A 13,377-nucleotide genomic window follows, 5' to 3' on the forward strand; every position below is an offset into this window, starting at 1 on the left:
TTTTAGCCAGATCCCTCAGCAAATCTCTTTAGTGTTGCTTCCTATGAAAGGGTGGCTTCCCAGCCCAGGGAAGGCTCCTTTTCCTTAGAGCTGCTCCGCTAATAGGCATCATATACCTGATGATCTGTCTCCACAGATTGCACAGATGTGTTTGGCCAGGGATCCGGGACTTGTGGAGGGGTAATTCATGTTTCCAATCCCAGGGAGGCCTGGCAGGGGCTTAATGTCCTCAGAGCTGCTGACGGCGTTCATGACATTGAGCTAGAAAGAGAGGAATTTACAAGAGACAAGCCTGATCTTTGGTTAAGAGTCAGAGTGCAGTAATGACTCCAAAGAGCTAAACACAGGACATATGTTCTGTTCTTCCTGCAAAAGTGTTTCCATTACAGATGGTCTTTTATTTATAAGCAGATTAAATTTGTGAGAAATTGCCTGTATTATTGTAATTTCTCAAGAAAAAAAGCTTCCTGATTTTTGACAAGGGCTGGTGCGCGGACAACAATTCTATTTTGAGAAATTTATGGCTGGGGGCATGGGACTATGGTAGACTCAGGTACTGTCACTGTGTCACTGTTCTTCCTGATTCAGAGCATAGTTTTACATCCTGGATCAAACAGGCAGTGCTACAGAGAGAGAGAATCTTTCTACTTAGAAATCACCAGAATCACCACAGAGCTGTAAACTTGCAGAGGAAAACTTAGCAGAAATAAATACCTCCTCGGGAATTTTTTTCAGCTTCAACATAAGAATGCATTTTGAGCAAAAGAAATTTTGTCAAACACATTCCAGCCAGCAATTTTTATGGCCATTTTATAATTACCAAAAATGAAACACAAACAAAAAACAACTTTTTCATTCACCAACAAATTTTGTGAACCATTTCAATACCATTTCCTTTTCCAAAAAAATAAATAAGACTTGATAAAAATTATCATGAATTTTTTTTCAGTTGTAACATGGTTCCCTTTTGAATGCGAAAAAAATACTTGGAATTTTTTCATAGCATTAGTTCTTCAGTTTTTGACCTCGTCTAGCTTGTGTCTTGAAGACTTAGAAGAAAAACCACATACCTTTTCACACACCCAGCTTCCCATGTCCCTTTGAGAAGTTAATGATAAAGGGCTTGATTTTTGTCATTATTGCCCCATCTGCTGAGTAGTGGTGCTCCTGGACACTTGCAGGTCAACTTTCAGTGGAGGAGAAATTGACAAGTGGAGTTCAGGCATAGCCTAATCATAACTTGCTTTATCGGTCTATATACACACCAGTCTTGGAACAGAGGTAGTCAGAAATGGCATATAGGCAATGGAGAACGCCAGAGTCTTTGGAGCTGTGGTTTTGATTTGGCCAATTGTAGAGCTGATTTTGAAAACATATCCCCAAATTCAAATACACCTACAGTGTTTGGATGAGCGGGTTTGATTTCTGGTTGCGCCCAGCTCTGCTTTCTATGGCCGTCATTTTTCCTCCAGCTCCCGTGAGGTCTTTTACTATAAGGGTGCTTTTCTAGAGCTGCTAAAGTAGATTTCTTTAGAAAATGCTTTGAGCTTCCAATTTGGACAAAAAGAGCAAATCACAGTGAGTGGAAAAAAGAACAGAGGGTGGTGTTAGCAAGGGAGTGAGAGACACAAACCCACAGTTGAGTTTACATGGGTGGATCTAGGTCTTGTTTTGGCTGAATCCTCCTCTTTTTTTGGCTGAGCTCACTTTAAAACACCAGCAGAAGGGAAAACCTGTTCTGGCCTGCGGAGTCATAACCCACACAGAGAACACAGGTGCAGGACAGCCAGTTTGCATTCTTCAGTGGCTGGGCACATGATAAGTCCGTGAGTTAAGATGTGTCCTGCCACTTGTGATGTCCCTGTATTCTGTCACCATGCACGGTGCCGGAATCGGTGGCTATGGCATTGCTTCAGCAGCCATAATGGGCTTATGGAAGGCACCTCCCCAGACTGGCAGGTCATCCGTGTAAAATGGGTCAAGATTCAGAGCCCCGTGACCTGAGCACAAGTGAACAGCAGACGGGCACTCTCCAAACACCAACCCCTCCTCTGGCAACGTCCGCAGGACCTGTTCGGAAACGTGGGTGTCGCTCGCATCCCTTCAGGGCTTTCCAGGGGGTGCAGACCAGACAGCCTGCTCTCTGCTGCTGCATCCAGAGAGCTGAGAGCTTCCCTTTGTGCAGCTCAGAGGGCACAATCAAGGCAGGATCTGAGAAGGAAAATGACAAGCTTCCACAGGCACAGAGCCGTGCGTCGGCAAGCTACAGGTGCACACGAAGACGTCAGTTATCATCCGACACAGCTGAGGCAAGGGAATTCCTTCTGCCAGTACACAAAGAGCAGCAGCATCAGCACCATTCCATAGCTGGACTCCAAGAGCATCTTGCCATTTACGCACCAGGCTAAGCGTTTGCCCCTTGCAGCGTTAAAGCCAGCTGCTTCGCGACAAAGCGTTTCACCCATCAGACCACCCGAACGTTAAGCACTCAGGGGCTGGTGCAGTTCCGCTGCATAATGGTGGCGATTTATCAACCAAATGCCATTTCCATGAACAGTCCCTCCTGCCTGTGTTGCTCAGCATAAGCATGCGAGGCTTGGCTTCCTCTAGCTATCCCAGGGCTCAGCAATATGAGGCTGAAGAGTCACGAAACCACCACTGTCATAAGCCAAAATCAACAGGGGTTTGGGATTCCTTAAACTTAAGGCCAGAAGAGACACCTGCACCTCTCCAGGCAAGGAGCAACGGGAGGGATCACTAGATGATTACCTGTTCTTTTCATTCCCTCTGAGGCACCTGGTATTAACCACAGTTGGAAGACAGGCTCCGGGTCTAGATGGACCTTGGGTCTGACCCTGGGTGGTCCTTTCTATGTTCTTAGTCTGACCTCCCATATAACACAGGCCAGGAAATTTCACCCAGTGCTACCTCCACCAAACCCATAACTTCTGCTCGAGTTGGAGTTACCATCTTAGGAAGACCTCCAAATCCAGATGTCACATGACGGAGAATCTACCACAACCCTAAGCAAGATTTTCCAGTCAGAACCACATGGAACTTTTCCCATCCTCCAGAAAAAATATCTACTGCTAATCTAGGTTAACCACGCATATTTATCAGATAAATTGCTTCCTCCCATTCAAAGTTACCAAAAGAGGAAATAGAACTTATAAAGAAGGTCTGGCCACAAGCTATGGATCCATAATGACAAAAATAATGGATGCCAAGTGAGTTGCTGGAAATTGTGCCAGAGGAAGCTTCCAGTCCCCTGATGCTCAACACTAAAACTGCATCTGGCAGAGGTAATTCAATGGCCCTCACTGGAAAATGACAACAGGAACAAGAGCAGGAAGCTGTGCCAGAGTCTATGAAGCTGTGGCCCAGAAGGAACAATTCTTGTTGGGGACAGTAAAGGATCTGGGCACAGAGCCACATAATAGCCCTTCCATCAGCCGACAGTTGGTCTTCATTTTTTGCATCAAAAATAAAATTTTTAAGGAAAAAAAACGGCAATGGGGGAATTTTTTGTGGCAAAAAATATTTTACAAAAAAGGATTTTAAAAAAATGAATATTTTACCCCAAACAAACTTTTTAAAGCTTTCAATCTTCACTTTAGTTTCACAGATGAACCAAGGTTACGAACACCTCAGGATGGAGATTTTTCATAACTCTCAAATGTTTGTACCTCTGGAAAAAAAGCAAGGTGGTGGTTGTTTCAAAAGTTTGCAACAAACATTGACTTAATACAGCTTTGAAAGTTTACTATGCAGAAGAAAAACGCTGCTTTTAAGCATCTTAATTTAAATGAAAAAGCACAAAAACAGTTTCTTTACCTTGTCAAATCTTTTTTTTTTAAACTTTCCTTTTTTTTTTTTTTCTTAGTAGCTCCTGCTAACACAGTTCTGCACTGCAGTTGCTTTTTGGTTTTTTGAGGGGTTTTTTTGGCAGGAGGGAGTTGTTTTTGTTTGTTTCTGCTCCTGCCTGATTGAATACTTCCCATTGTAAATGAAGTGCGTGATTGACTGGTCCATTCGTAATTCAGGTGTTGGTAATTCTGGGGTGCTCTTCTACCAGTTTTCAAAAATCTCTTGAAACAAACCTCACTTATTTTCCATGAAAAAATTCAAAGAAAATTAACTTTTTCCCCCGAGTTTTGTCAAAAATGTCCAGCTTTCCATTGAAAAGAAAAAAATCTGTCCCATTTTTGAAAGCCAAAAGTTTTCCAAGGTTTTAGTTCTGCAACTAAAAAGAGGGTGAAAATGGAGCATTTCTACAGAAAATTTCTGTGTTGCGGAAAACTCATTTTTCACTGAAAAAATGGGCTTCTGACACCTATGAAAGAAAACACGGTCAGTTTTGAACCGCATCCATACACTGCACAGCGGACGTGTCCTGCCCCCACCATAAATGTGAACTGAAATTCAGTCCTGTTTGTGATGGTGGAAATAGGCTTCCAAACTTGAACATCTCCTCAACCAATGCTTCAAGCAACGACAGACCGAGGATACCTTTCCATTCATTCCACATCACCTGAGGCCCTGACCTGGATTTGGCAATCTGACATTGCTGCTTTTCAGGAACGGAGAAAAAGAATGGGAAAAAAGTTGGCTGAATTCTTTTAACGGCCCTGGTTCCCAAGAGATGTTCTCCCTGAAAGAGGACTCACCCTGTGAATGGAAGGAAGGTAATAATCTCAAGTGTGCTGTGCCCTAACCTGGTTAAAAAAGTGGAAAGAAGAAGAGAAATTCCAGCAGCCCTGCCTCCCTGGGCTGCTTCCTCTCACCATGGCACTGGACAGAGAAAAATTCTAAATGGTTTTAAAAGTTAGGTGGAGATTGGGGGATCACAATTTCCCCTTCTCTTAGATCACAGCAAGGGCGAGGGAAGGTGTTAGCCAGCAGAGTCTTTGGAAGCTGGTTCCTACTTGTTCAGTGCAATGATGTGTGATATTCGGTGCAATCACTTGAACCCAAATCCATTAGCAGCCTGCCTGCTGAATCCCCAAAGTCCAGCTGTCTCACTCGATTAGAGGGGACGCATGTGAAGAGAGATCCTCGGAGCCGCTAACTCAACCTGACAGCTTAGGTCTGCCGCCCTGATCAGCGCTGCTGCTCGCGGATTTATCCTGGGCTCTGACGGAAAGGACTCAAATGTCCCGCTGTTGTGTGTGTGTGCGCAATAAACTTGGTCAGTAGCTATGCCACAGCCAAGTAACAACAGTCCCTTTCACCCTGACATCGCCGACTTGCAAACATAATCATTCAGCCACCACTGAAATGCAGCCATCTCTGGGGTGCAGGCTGACAGTTGGTTAAGAACACCAGGCTACACAAGTATTTCGGCCCAGGAGTGCAGAAGACTCTTCTGTCTGAAGCTGCAGAAGAAATGGAGGAAGGCAAGATGAAATTAGCCAGGGCACTGGGGCTAACACACCCAAGGGTGGAGCAATTGTCACATGGGCTTCCACATTCACAGTGCGCCCATTCCTTCACACAGGTTTCCACTCACAGCAAGAGTCCACCTTCACCCACACCCCGTCTTGCTTTCCTCCAGGTTCCTGCCAGCTCTGCCCCTTCCCACAGCCCCACCACTTGCTGTTCTCTGGTGCCCGTCCCTCCTCATGCCAGCAAACCTAGTGGGAAAGATTCTCCCTGCTACTGCAGAGTATGTCTGGAAGCATCCCTGGATGCCACAACCCTTCTGAAAGGTATCATGGGACTTTCAATAACTTCAAGCTGTCAGGGCTTTCATTCTTCCCAAAGGTGTAAGAAAATCTTTGGCAGTTTTCAGCCAGTGCGGCTACCACAGTGGGCTCAGTAGGGTCAAGGATCTGGCCCCAGATGTTTATATTTTAACACACGGAAGCGATTATTGGGAGAATCCTAGAATCACAGAACATGAGAACTGGAAGGGACCTCGAGAGGCCATCGAGTCCAGTCCCCTGCCTCTCACAGCAGAACCAAGCACCATCTTGACCATCCCTGATAGGAGTCTGTGCAACCTACTCTTGAATATCTCCAGGAATGGAGATTCCACTAACTCCCCAGGCAATTTATTCCGGAAGAGCTAGGGTTTTCTTTAAAAGGTGAATGCAGAAATGTCACACCCCAGTCCTTTGCCACAATTTCATTTTTTCTGATTTTTAAAATTTTAATGTGGCCTAAATTCCTAATATTCCCTTCCCCTTGTCACTTGCCTCCCCACCCACTGCGTGTGACAGAATGAATAAATATCCTGGCTCATTTCCCCACATTACTCCTGTTGCCATTCTGCAGCTGTTTGTAGACTGAGGATGTTTTGCGAAAGCCAGGAATCCGCAAAAGGAGCAGACGACTTCACTCATGTCGCTGCACTCCGCAGGAGGGAAGGGGGACGGAACAGGGTTCACCTTTTTCACATTTTAGTTTTGCTGTAAATGCTGTTCAGCAAAGTCCGCAGTTTGGAAATGGCTGTTTTTCGAGAGGGAAAGTGGAGATTTGACATGAAAGCTTCCAACTAGCGCATGTCAGAGGCAACTACATAACCATGGAATGTGACTTGTCCTTGCTTTGCTGCCAGTCCTGTTCTGTGTACCACCTCCCCGGCAGTCCTTTCTACCCCCTGCTTTCTCTCACACTTACAGACATCTACCTAATAGGCCACCTATGCTTCCCTTTCCATTTCCAGCCATTAGCCTTTATCCAGTTACAGTCTGAGGACAATTCTCTTCTTCTGCTTGTGTTACCTGGAAGCTATTTATACACCATTATTCTCTCCTGCCCCAGAGCACTCTCTCTCTTCTGGCCTACACAGATACAGCTTCCTCAGTCTCAGCCTCTTGCAACAACTACATTATTTTGCATACCCTTATTTCCAGTTGCTCCGCACACACACTATTCTAGCGGTGGTCCCAGTAAGGGGGAGGAAAGACACAACAGCCCTCCCCCTTTTTCCAGGTGATTCTAGTGTGGTCTCTTATGGCTAAGACACTGAGATTTAGATCTGGTTTAACTCTTGGCTCTGCTACTGGTTAACCTCTTTCATGTGTTTGCCTCAGTTTCCCCATCTGTAAAGTGGGACAGTGATACTGGCTTCCTTCACCAAGTGCTTTGAGACCTACAGATGAAAAATAGAGAGAAGGAGCTAGGTATTGTTATTCACCCAAGAATACAGTGGAAAGAAGGTAGCATTTATGAACCTTGGTTTGGACACATTCGCGTGAAGTCACACATTGGCCCAACCAGGACACTAACCCAAGAGTCCTGCTTCCCCATTTCTCCACTAACAATTTCTCCATATGTCCTTTGCCTGGCTGGAGAGACAGCACAGGGTGCAGCTGCATAACTAAAGTCTGGACCCAGGCACAGGGCTGCAGAGAGCGAGCCGGGACAGGACGGAGTCAGGGATAAGGAAGTGTATTGCTGAAGGACACCAGCTGTTGTTTCAGAGGACTCCACCATGCCCGTGATGAATCCTGGGCTGTTTGGTGTGGCAGTGACGTGGCTGTGAAAATGGTGGGTGCACGGAAAACTCCAAGGGCCCAGAAAATTCCTTCCCCAGCGGGCTAGCGGGCTGCGTTGTGCTAGATTCTCCATCGGCCTGAGACAGGAGTGTCGTAAGGAAGCTAGGCAAACAGCCATGCCCCAGCGCCACTGTTCCCCATAACCTAAGCACTTGGGCTGTCACCCAGGAGAAATTCAAGTGCCACCCAGCTGATTAGCACAGCATCCACAGCTGGCAGCCTGTGTTTCTATTGGTGGTGCACATCCCCCAGGTGCCTTGGCGCACATAACAAAATTAGAGGGCACCCTGCCCAGTGCCAGGAGCAGTTTCAGGCACTGCATGCAACACTTGGCTGTCTGGGAGCAGGGGACGAGGACTGCTCTAGCGCACGGCCGTAACACCCGCATGGCACTGGGGTCGTGCTCGCAGGCTGAGGCCCATCATCTTCAGCACGGTTGGCTGCTTTCCGCCTGGTCTGAGTGCAGATGCCCCCACCTCCCCGTGTCTCTCCGGGGCACATGGCGCCGTGGAGATGAACGCAATGTTATTGGGGCTCCCTTGGGGCAGCGTGCAGAGCTCCCCGCTTGTGAGGGACATGGCTGATCCAAAGCCAGGCTAATAAAACGTGTAAGCTGTGCCCAAGCTGGGGCCTCGCTCCCACCCCTCGCAGGCCTCGATCCAGAGAAGGGCTTGAACACGTGCTTAGCTCCTCTGAAGTCCACGGAACCAGAGCCGGGGCGGTGGGGGGAAGCTCAACTTACGCCTATATTGCAGTGCAAGGCTACTTGAGCCCAGCCATGCTGCTGTACACAAAACGCCTCCTCGCAGCTATTGCCTGGGAGAATGCAGGTAAATCTAATGCTTCTTCCCCTCAGCCAGAAGTCTCTCTCCCCCTCTGGTTCTCTGGGATTGCTCCTTCTTGGCCGGTCCATGCTGGTGAATATTAACCCCCGGCTAGACACAAACAGTTTGGGGCAGCTCAGGAGGAGGTGCTGCTCCTCGCCCCCTCTCCCTTGTCAGCCTGAGATGCTCTCGGCAGGGGGTGCAGACAACCCAGAGGCGCATCCCGCTGCTGGAACATACCTGCGAGAGACCTCCCCGATTCTCAAACCATTCCAAACCAAGGCAGGTCTGATTCGACCTGACCCGAATTTTTATTCATTTTTTGAAACTACCACCTGGAGGCTGGAAAAATCAGTTATAAACCCAGCTGGACGTTAACTAGAAGAGGGTCTGTTCTCCCTGCGTGTGTTAATGGGGGGTTGCTCAGGGACAATCCGAGGGGTCTCTAGGCCAGATCTTTGCAAAAGGCTAAACACACACTGCTGAAAACTAAGTGTTCAACTCAGCCATTCACCCCAGGCATGTATATGAGCCACAGGCAAAGGACAGGGTCAGCGGTACCCACCTGAGGGCTGGGGTGCCCAATGAAATTCATGGCAGGAGCCGGAGACAGGGGAAGGGACTGAGATCCAATGGAGGAAGTGATGACTCTGTAGGGCGAGCCAAGCGCATTGCCAGGTGCCCCTATCGTGTGCACTGGAGAAGAAAGAGTCCTCGAAGCACTCAGCGGAGCCTCGATGTAGCTAGGATGGCCATCCACGGAACTGCCTGGAGAAAAGTTTGAGGAGGAGCTCACCGACAGAGAGCTGGTGTGAACGGGAGAATCTGGAAGCACAGGGGGGACAGACTTAGCAGAAGGGAGAGGGAAGAGAAAACCAATTAATGTCTTCTCCAGATCAGTCACGCTCTGGTGCACCAGGGTGCGTACCAAGCTACAAGCTCCACCTTGGCTGTGAGTTCTGTATATCAGTTTCACAAGTGCTATGACAGTGGTCATAATGGAGAAACAGACAGTCCCCTTGGGCACTCTGTCCTATCTGGTCATCCAGGTGGATGTCCCTTTGTCCTACACGCCCCTTATACCAAAAATCACAATGATGTTTAGGATACTCCCAGTCCCAAAGAACCTACCCCAGGTCAGATCTCAAGCCAAAGATAACACTCACAGCCAATCCTATAGTAAAGACTTATTAACTGAGCCCTGGTCACCACTACACAATTACTTCGGTATAATGACATCCCTCAGGGATGTGAATAATCGAACCCCCTGAGCCACACAGCTATAGCAGCCTGGAGAGTCCTCCGCCAGTGGGAGGGCATTTGCCATCAATGTAGCTGCTGCCTCTCACAGAGGGGGAGTAATTAAGCCAGTGGGAGAACTCGCTCCCAGGAGCTTACAGCATCTTCACCAGAGACAGTGCAGCTGCGCCAAGGCAAATTTCTAGTGCGGAAAATAAGACAGGAATATCTACGCACAAATGAGTTACAGTCTTAGGTTTCAAACAGTGACAGAAGTTGCTATAATGTGCAAGCTCCCCATGTTCTTTAAGGTTAACCCCAGTTGAACAAAGGGGGAGCCCCGGCTTATACTTAGACATTTTGCTGTCTCCCAAAAAGTCCAAGACATGCAGGGATCTTTGCTTATACTTAGGACTGGTTGATCCCTGGAGTCCAAACAGCATAAAGGCAACAATTTTTCTTGCATTTGTTACCCACTTCCTCAGAGCTCAAGCTGATGGGATACGGGCATGTGCAGGTCTCTACGTCTCGTGTGTGTGTATGTGTGGGGAGCTATGAACAAAACCATTCACCCACTTCTGCACAATGACTTGTCTGATGCGTACAGCCCTTCTTTGCTGGGAAGCAGACAATCTCCCTTGCGGCAAACCAGTATTTAACACTGAGTAATGTTTCCTCTCAAAACAGTGGGAGTTTCTCATTTCTTAGCAAACTCTTCTAGCTACAGAGCAAAACCCATCAATCTTACCTTACAGCCTGGGGCACAGACATTCTAAATGAGATTAAGGAAGGCAGCAATTCATAAGTCTCTTGCAGAGCCTAAACGCTTTTCTATAATGCTAATGCCCATGTTACTGCTGCCGACATACAGGTGAGCCAGCCTGCTTTCCAGCTCGGCGCTTGTCCACGTGCAGTGAGGCTGAGGGGCTTTGGCATGAGCTGGAAGGGGTGGTGACCATTGGTGTGTTTTGTCTGGTCCTCATCTGGCCACCAGCACCACTCACCCATTTCATCTTGCAGTTGACCTCACCACCCCAAGCCAGAGCAGATCATGAATCTTTCTAATCAAAAACCCCTGTAGGTCCATATCAGATCCCTGAAAACTCTCCTCCTGCCTTAGATCTATAGGTTGCACTTTCCTCCTCCAGCACCCTGGGGACTGGATCCCTCCTGAACGAGGGAATTTGCCAGACAACAGGAGGTCCCCAGCCTCACCCAACCCCTACCTCCAGCCCTAACAGCCTCATTACCCACAGCTGGTCCCCGGCCCCACTGGCCCTTTGTAGGATGGCTGCAGCCCTGGCCCAGGAGCCAGCCTACCAGCACCAGCCCCATCTGAGCTATAGGCACAAGCCCTGGCTGGGGAGCTGGCACCAGGGATACGAGCCCTTGGCCTCCCCTGCACTGGGCCACCAGCCCCCATGTCACTGGACTCCCTCTAGGCAGGGGTCCCAGCCACCGGCCCTTTTCTTTGCAACCTCCCAGATGGGAATCTCTGCTCCAGTAACTTCCATGGCCCTTCCAGACGATGGATGTTGCCGAACAAGAGAATTCCAGTTCTGACAGGTGCAAATAATACTATATAGCTTACCTCCCATGATCCCGACTGGGTCTTTTGCCCATTTGGTTTGGTATCAAAATACTCCAGTTTCAAGAGTTATTCTGGACAATTATTAAAACTTTTGTTTAGTCTGTTGCGCTGGAAGACAAGATAATGTGCGCCGAAAGAGCTGCAATTGGAAATTCACCTTAGGTTGCAAATAAGATATCAATCCGCTGTTGAATGAATGTGGCACTAGTGGAAGCTGTTTGGTTGACATGGGAAGCTAAATCAGTGCAATGGATTTTGGGTAAGATCTGACATCACAAAACTTGTGGTACCAAGAGTCACAGAGAGTCTGAAACAGCCCTTCATTTTTCACCATTTGAAACTCAGATAAGTCCGTCACCTTCCTCTAAACCCAACTGAACACAGAAAACAATCAATGGGTCTCTTGGAGCTGAATAGTGTTAGAAAGCTTGCAATGTTTGGAAGCAGCTGATGGATCAGAGGACAGAAGGAATGAGTTTGATAATAATCAAGGGCCTTTCTCCCGAGAGGAAAACATTCTTACTTGGATACCAGTAGGAACCAGGAAAGTTCCCTTACTATTCCAGCTGAAGAATCACTGTACACCCCTGTGAGGAGATGAGGAGACTGGGGGAAAAAAAACAGTGAAGCGACTCCCTTAAGGACACATTGGATGTTGGTAGCACAGCTCGGATGAGAATGCAGAAATTGTGCTTTTTAGGCCTTTTACTCTACCTAATCATCAAGGCCACGGCTCTTTGCCCTGAAGGCTTCTGTTGTCGGCATTGTCGCTGTCTCCTTTCCTCTCCCTCTGGGAGAATTGATCCAAAAAGCAAAAGCAGGAATTGACAAAGACCTTTTCCGTGCACCCTGTGCAGAATTAAATCTGAAACGGGCTGATAAAGGCAGAACCCAGCCCTCCTTGACTCTGACAAATTTCTTTAATGTTAGTCAGGAAGCTGACCTTTTCCTGTCTTTATTGTGCATCTTCCTTCTGAATCAGATTTGATTGTAACTTCAGGTAAAATAACAACCACTGTCACATAAACAACTTTGCAGCAATGTTAAAAGAAGAAAAGCTGCCTCATTTGTAAAGTCAATAGAAACCAATAGTCGTGAGCTAGTGCAGCACTTCTCAAGCTTTCCAGAGCACTATGGTCCTTTTGGGACTCTGATTTCTCTGGTATTGGTATGTCCCAAGTTTTACCGCTTAAAAACTATTGGCTTACAATACAGACATAAAAACATGCAAGTGTTATGCCCACTGCAGGTTGTACCTCTCTGGGCCAGCACCCTCTGGACCTGGCATGTCTCAAACCAGGGAATCTGCCAGTCCTGGAAGGTCAACACCAGCCCTCCTGCTGCCATGAGGCCGAGGGCGAGGAGCGCAGACCCTGGGAGGGCACCAAGCCCCCCGACAATGAGGCTGCTTCCCCCAGCTCCCTCACTGGCTGTGGGGCTGCAGGGCTCTGCAGCCTCTCTGCCCCGCCCCCTGAGTGTGTCTCATCCTCTCTCCTCCCTCTCCCTCCCTGAGTTTGAGCACCGCAAATGAGCTATTTATTACTTGAGCGAGCCACAGGATGTGCTAGCAGTGAGGACAGGGAGAGGATAAATTATTTCATTTCCTATACTGCAAACACACAATCTGCTTCCCCAGGCAGTCCTGTAGCACCTTAAAGACTAACAAGTTATTAACGTTTACATATTTTGGTCTCCCCTAAAATTTTCTGTAACAATTTTTATCCAAACTGTTACGGAAATTTTTGCATTTCCCTAAAGAACAGATTTTTCAGAAAACACCAGCAAAGTTAGAAGTGTTTCAGTTACTGGTTTCCTATGGGTTTTTAGTTTCACTTTTCAATCCAGTGAAATGGAAAGGGTCTTTAAAAACCTGCAAAATTAAAACAAAAGCCATTTGGCCCATCTCTACCCCCCAAGGGCAGCGTGTACTCACCTGCACGCTCCTCACTGTTCAGTCCGCCAAAGAAAGGTTTCAGAAAGAAAGTGGACCAACCACAGACTGAGCTGCCTTGGTTCAGTTATTGCGGATGACACGCACTGGTGTTAAGCAGGCTGCTCATGCAGGGGAAAGCAATGGGATGGAGGGGAGTAACTGCTCCAGGGCCCTACAATTCAAAGTGTCCTGGGGCTCATGGGGTTGCCACCACTGCTACTGAGGCAGTGATGGTGGTCAGAGAACTAGGCACTGAGGGCTGACTGACCCCACCCCTTCTGACTGAGG

The 13,377-nt window shown here is 47.7% G+C and overlaps 1 protein-coding gene across 1 annotated transcript in view; it reads right to left on the reverse strand.

Moving 5' to 3' along the window:
* RXRG (retinoid X receptor gamma) overlaps nt 1-13,377 on the reverse strand; it is a 45,813-nt gene that overhangs the window by 17,636 nt on the left and 14,800 nt on the right. Inside the window, exons 2-3 of the mRNA XM_075002550.1 lie at nt 8,892-9,151; nt 117-261 (exon numbers count right to left, since the gene is read on the reverse strand). Of these exons, the coding sequence (XP_074858651.1) occupies nt 117-261; nt 8,892-9,151 (405 nt within the window). The remainder of the gene's footprint in view (nt 1-116; nt 262-8,891; nt 9,152-13,377) is intronic.

Source organism: Carettochelys insculpta, chromosome 9 (genome assembly GCF_033958435.1).
Source record: "Carettochelys insculpta isolate YL-2023 chromosome 9, ASM3395843v1, whole genome shotgun sequence".
Classification (NCBI taxonomy): domain Eukaryota; kingdom Metazoa; phylum Chordata; order Testudines; family Carettochelyidae; genus Carettochelys; species Carettochelys insculpta.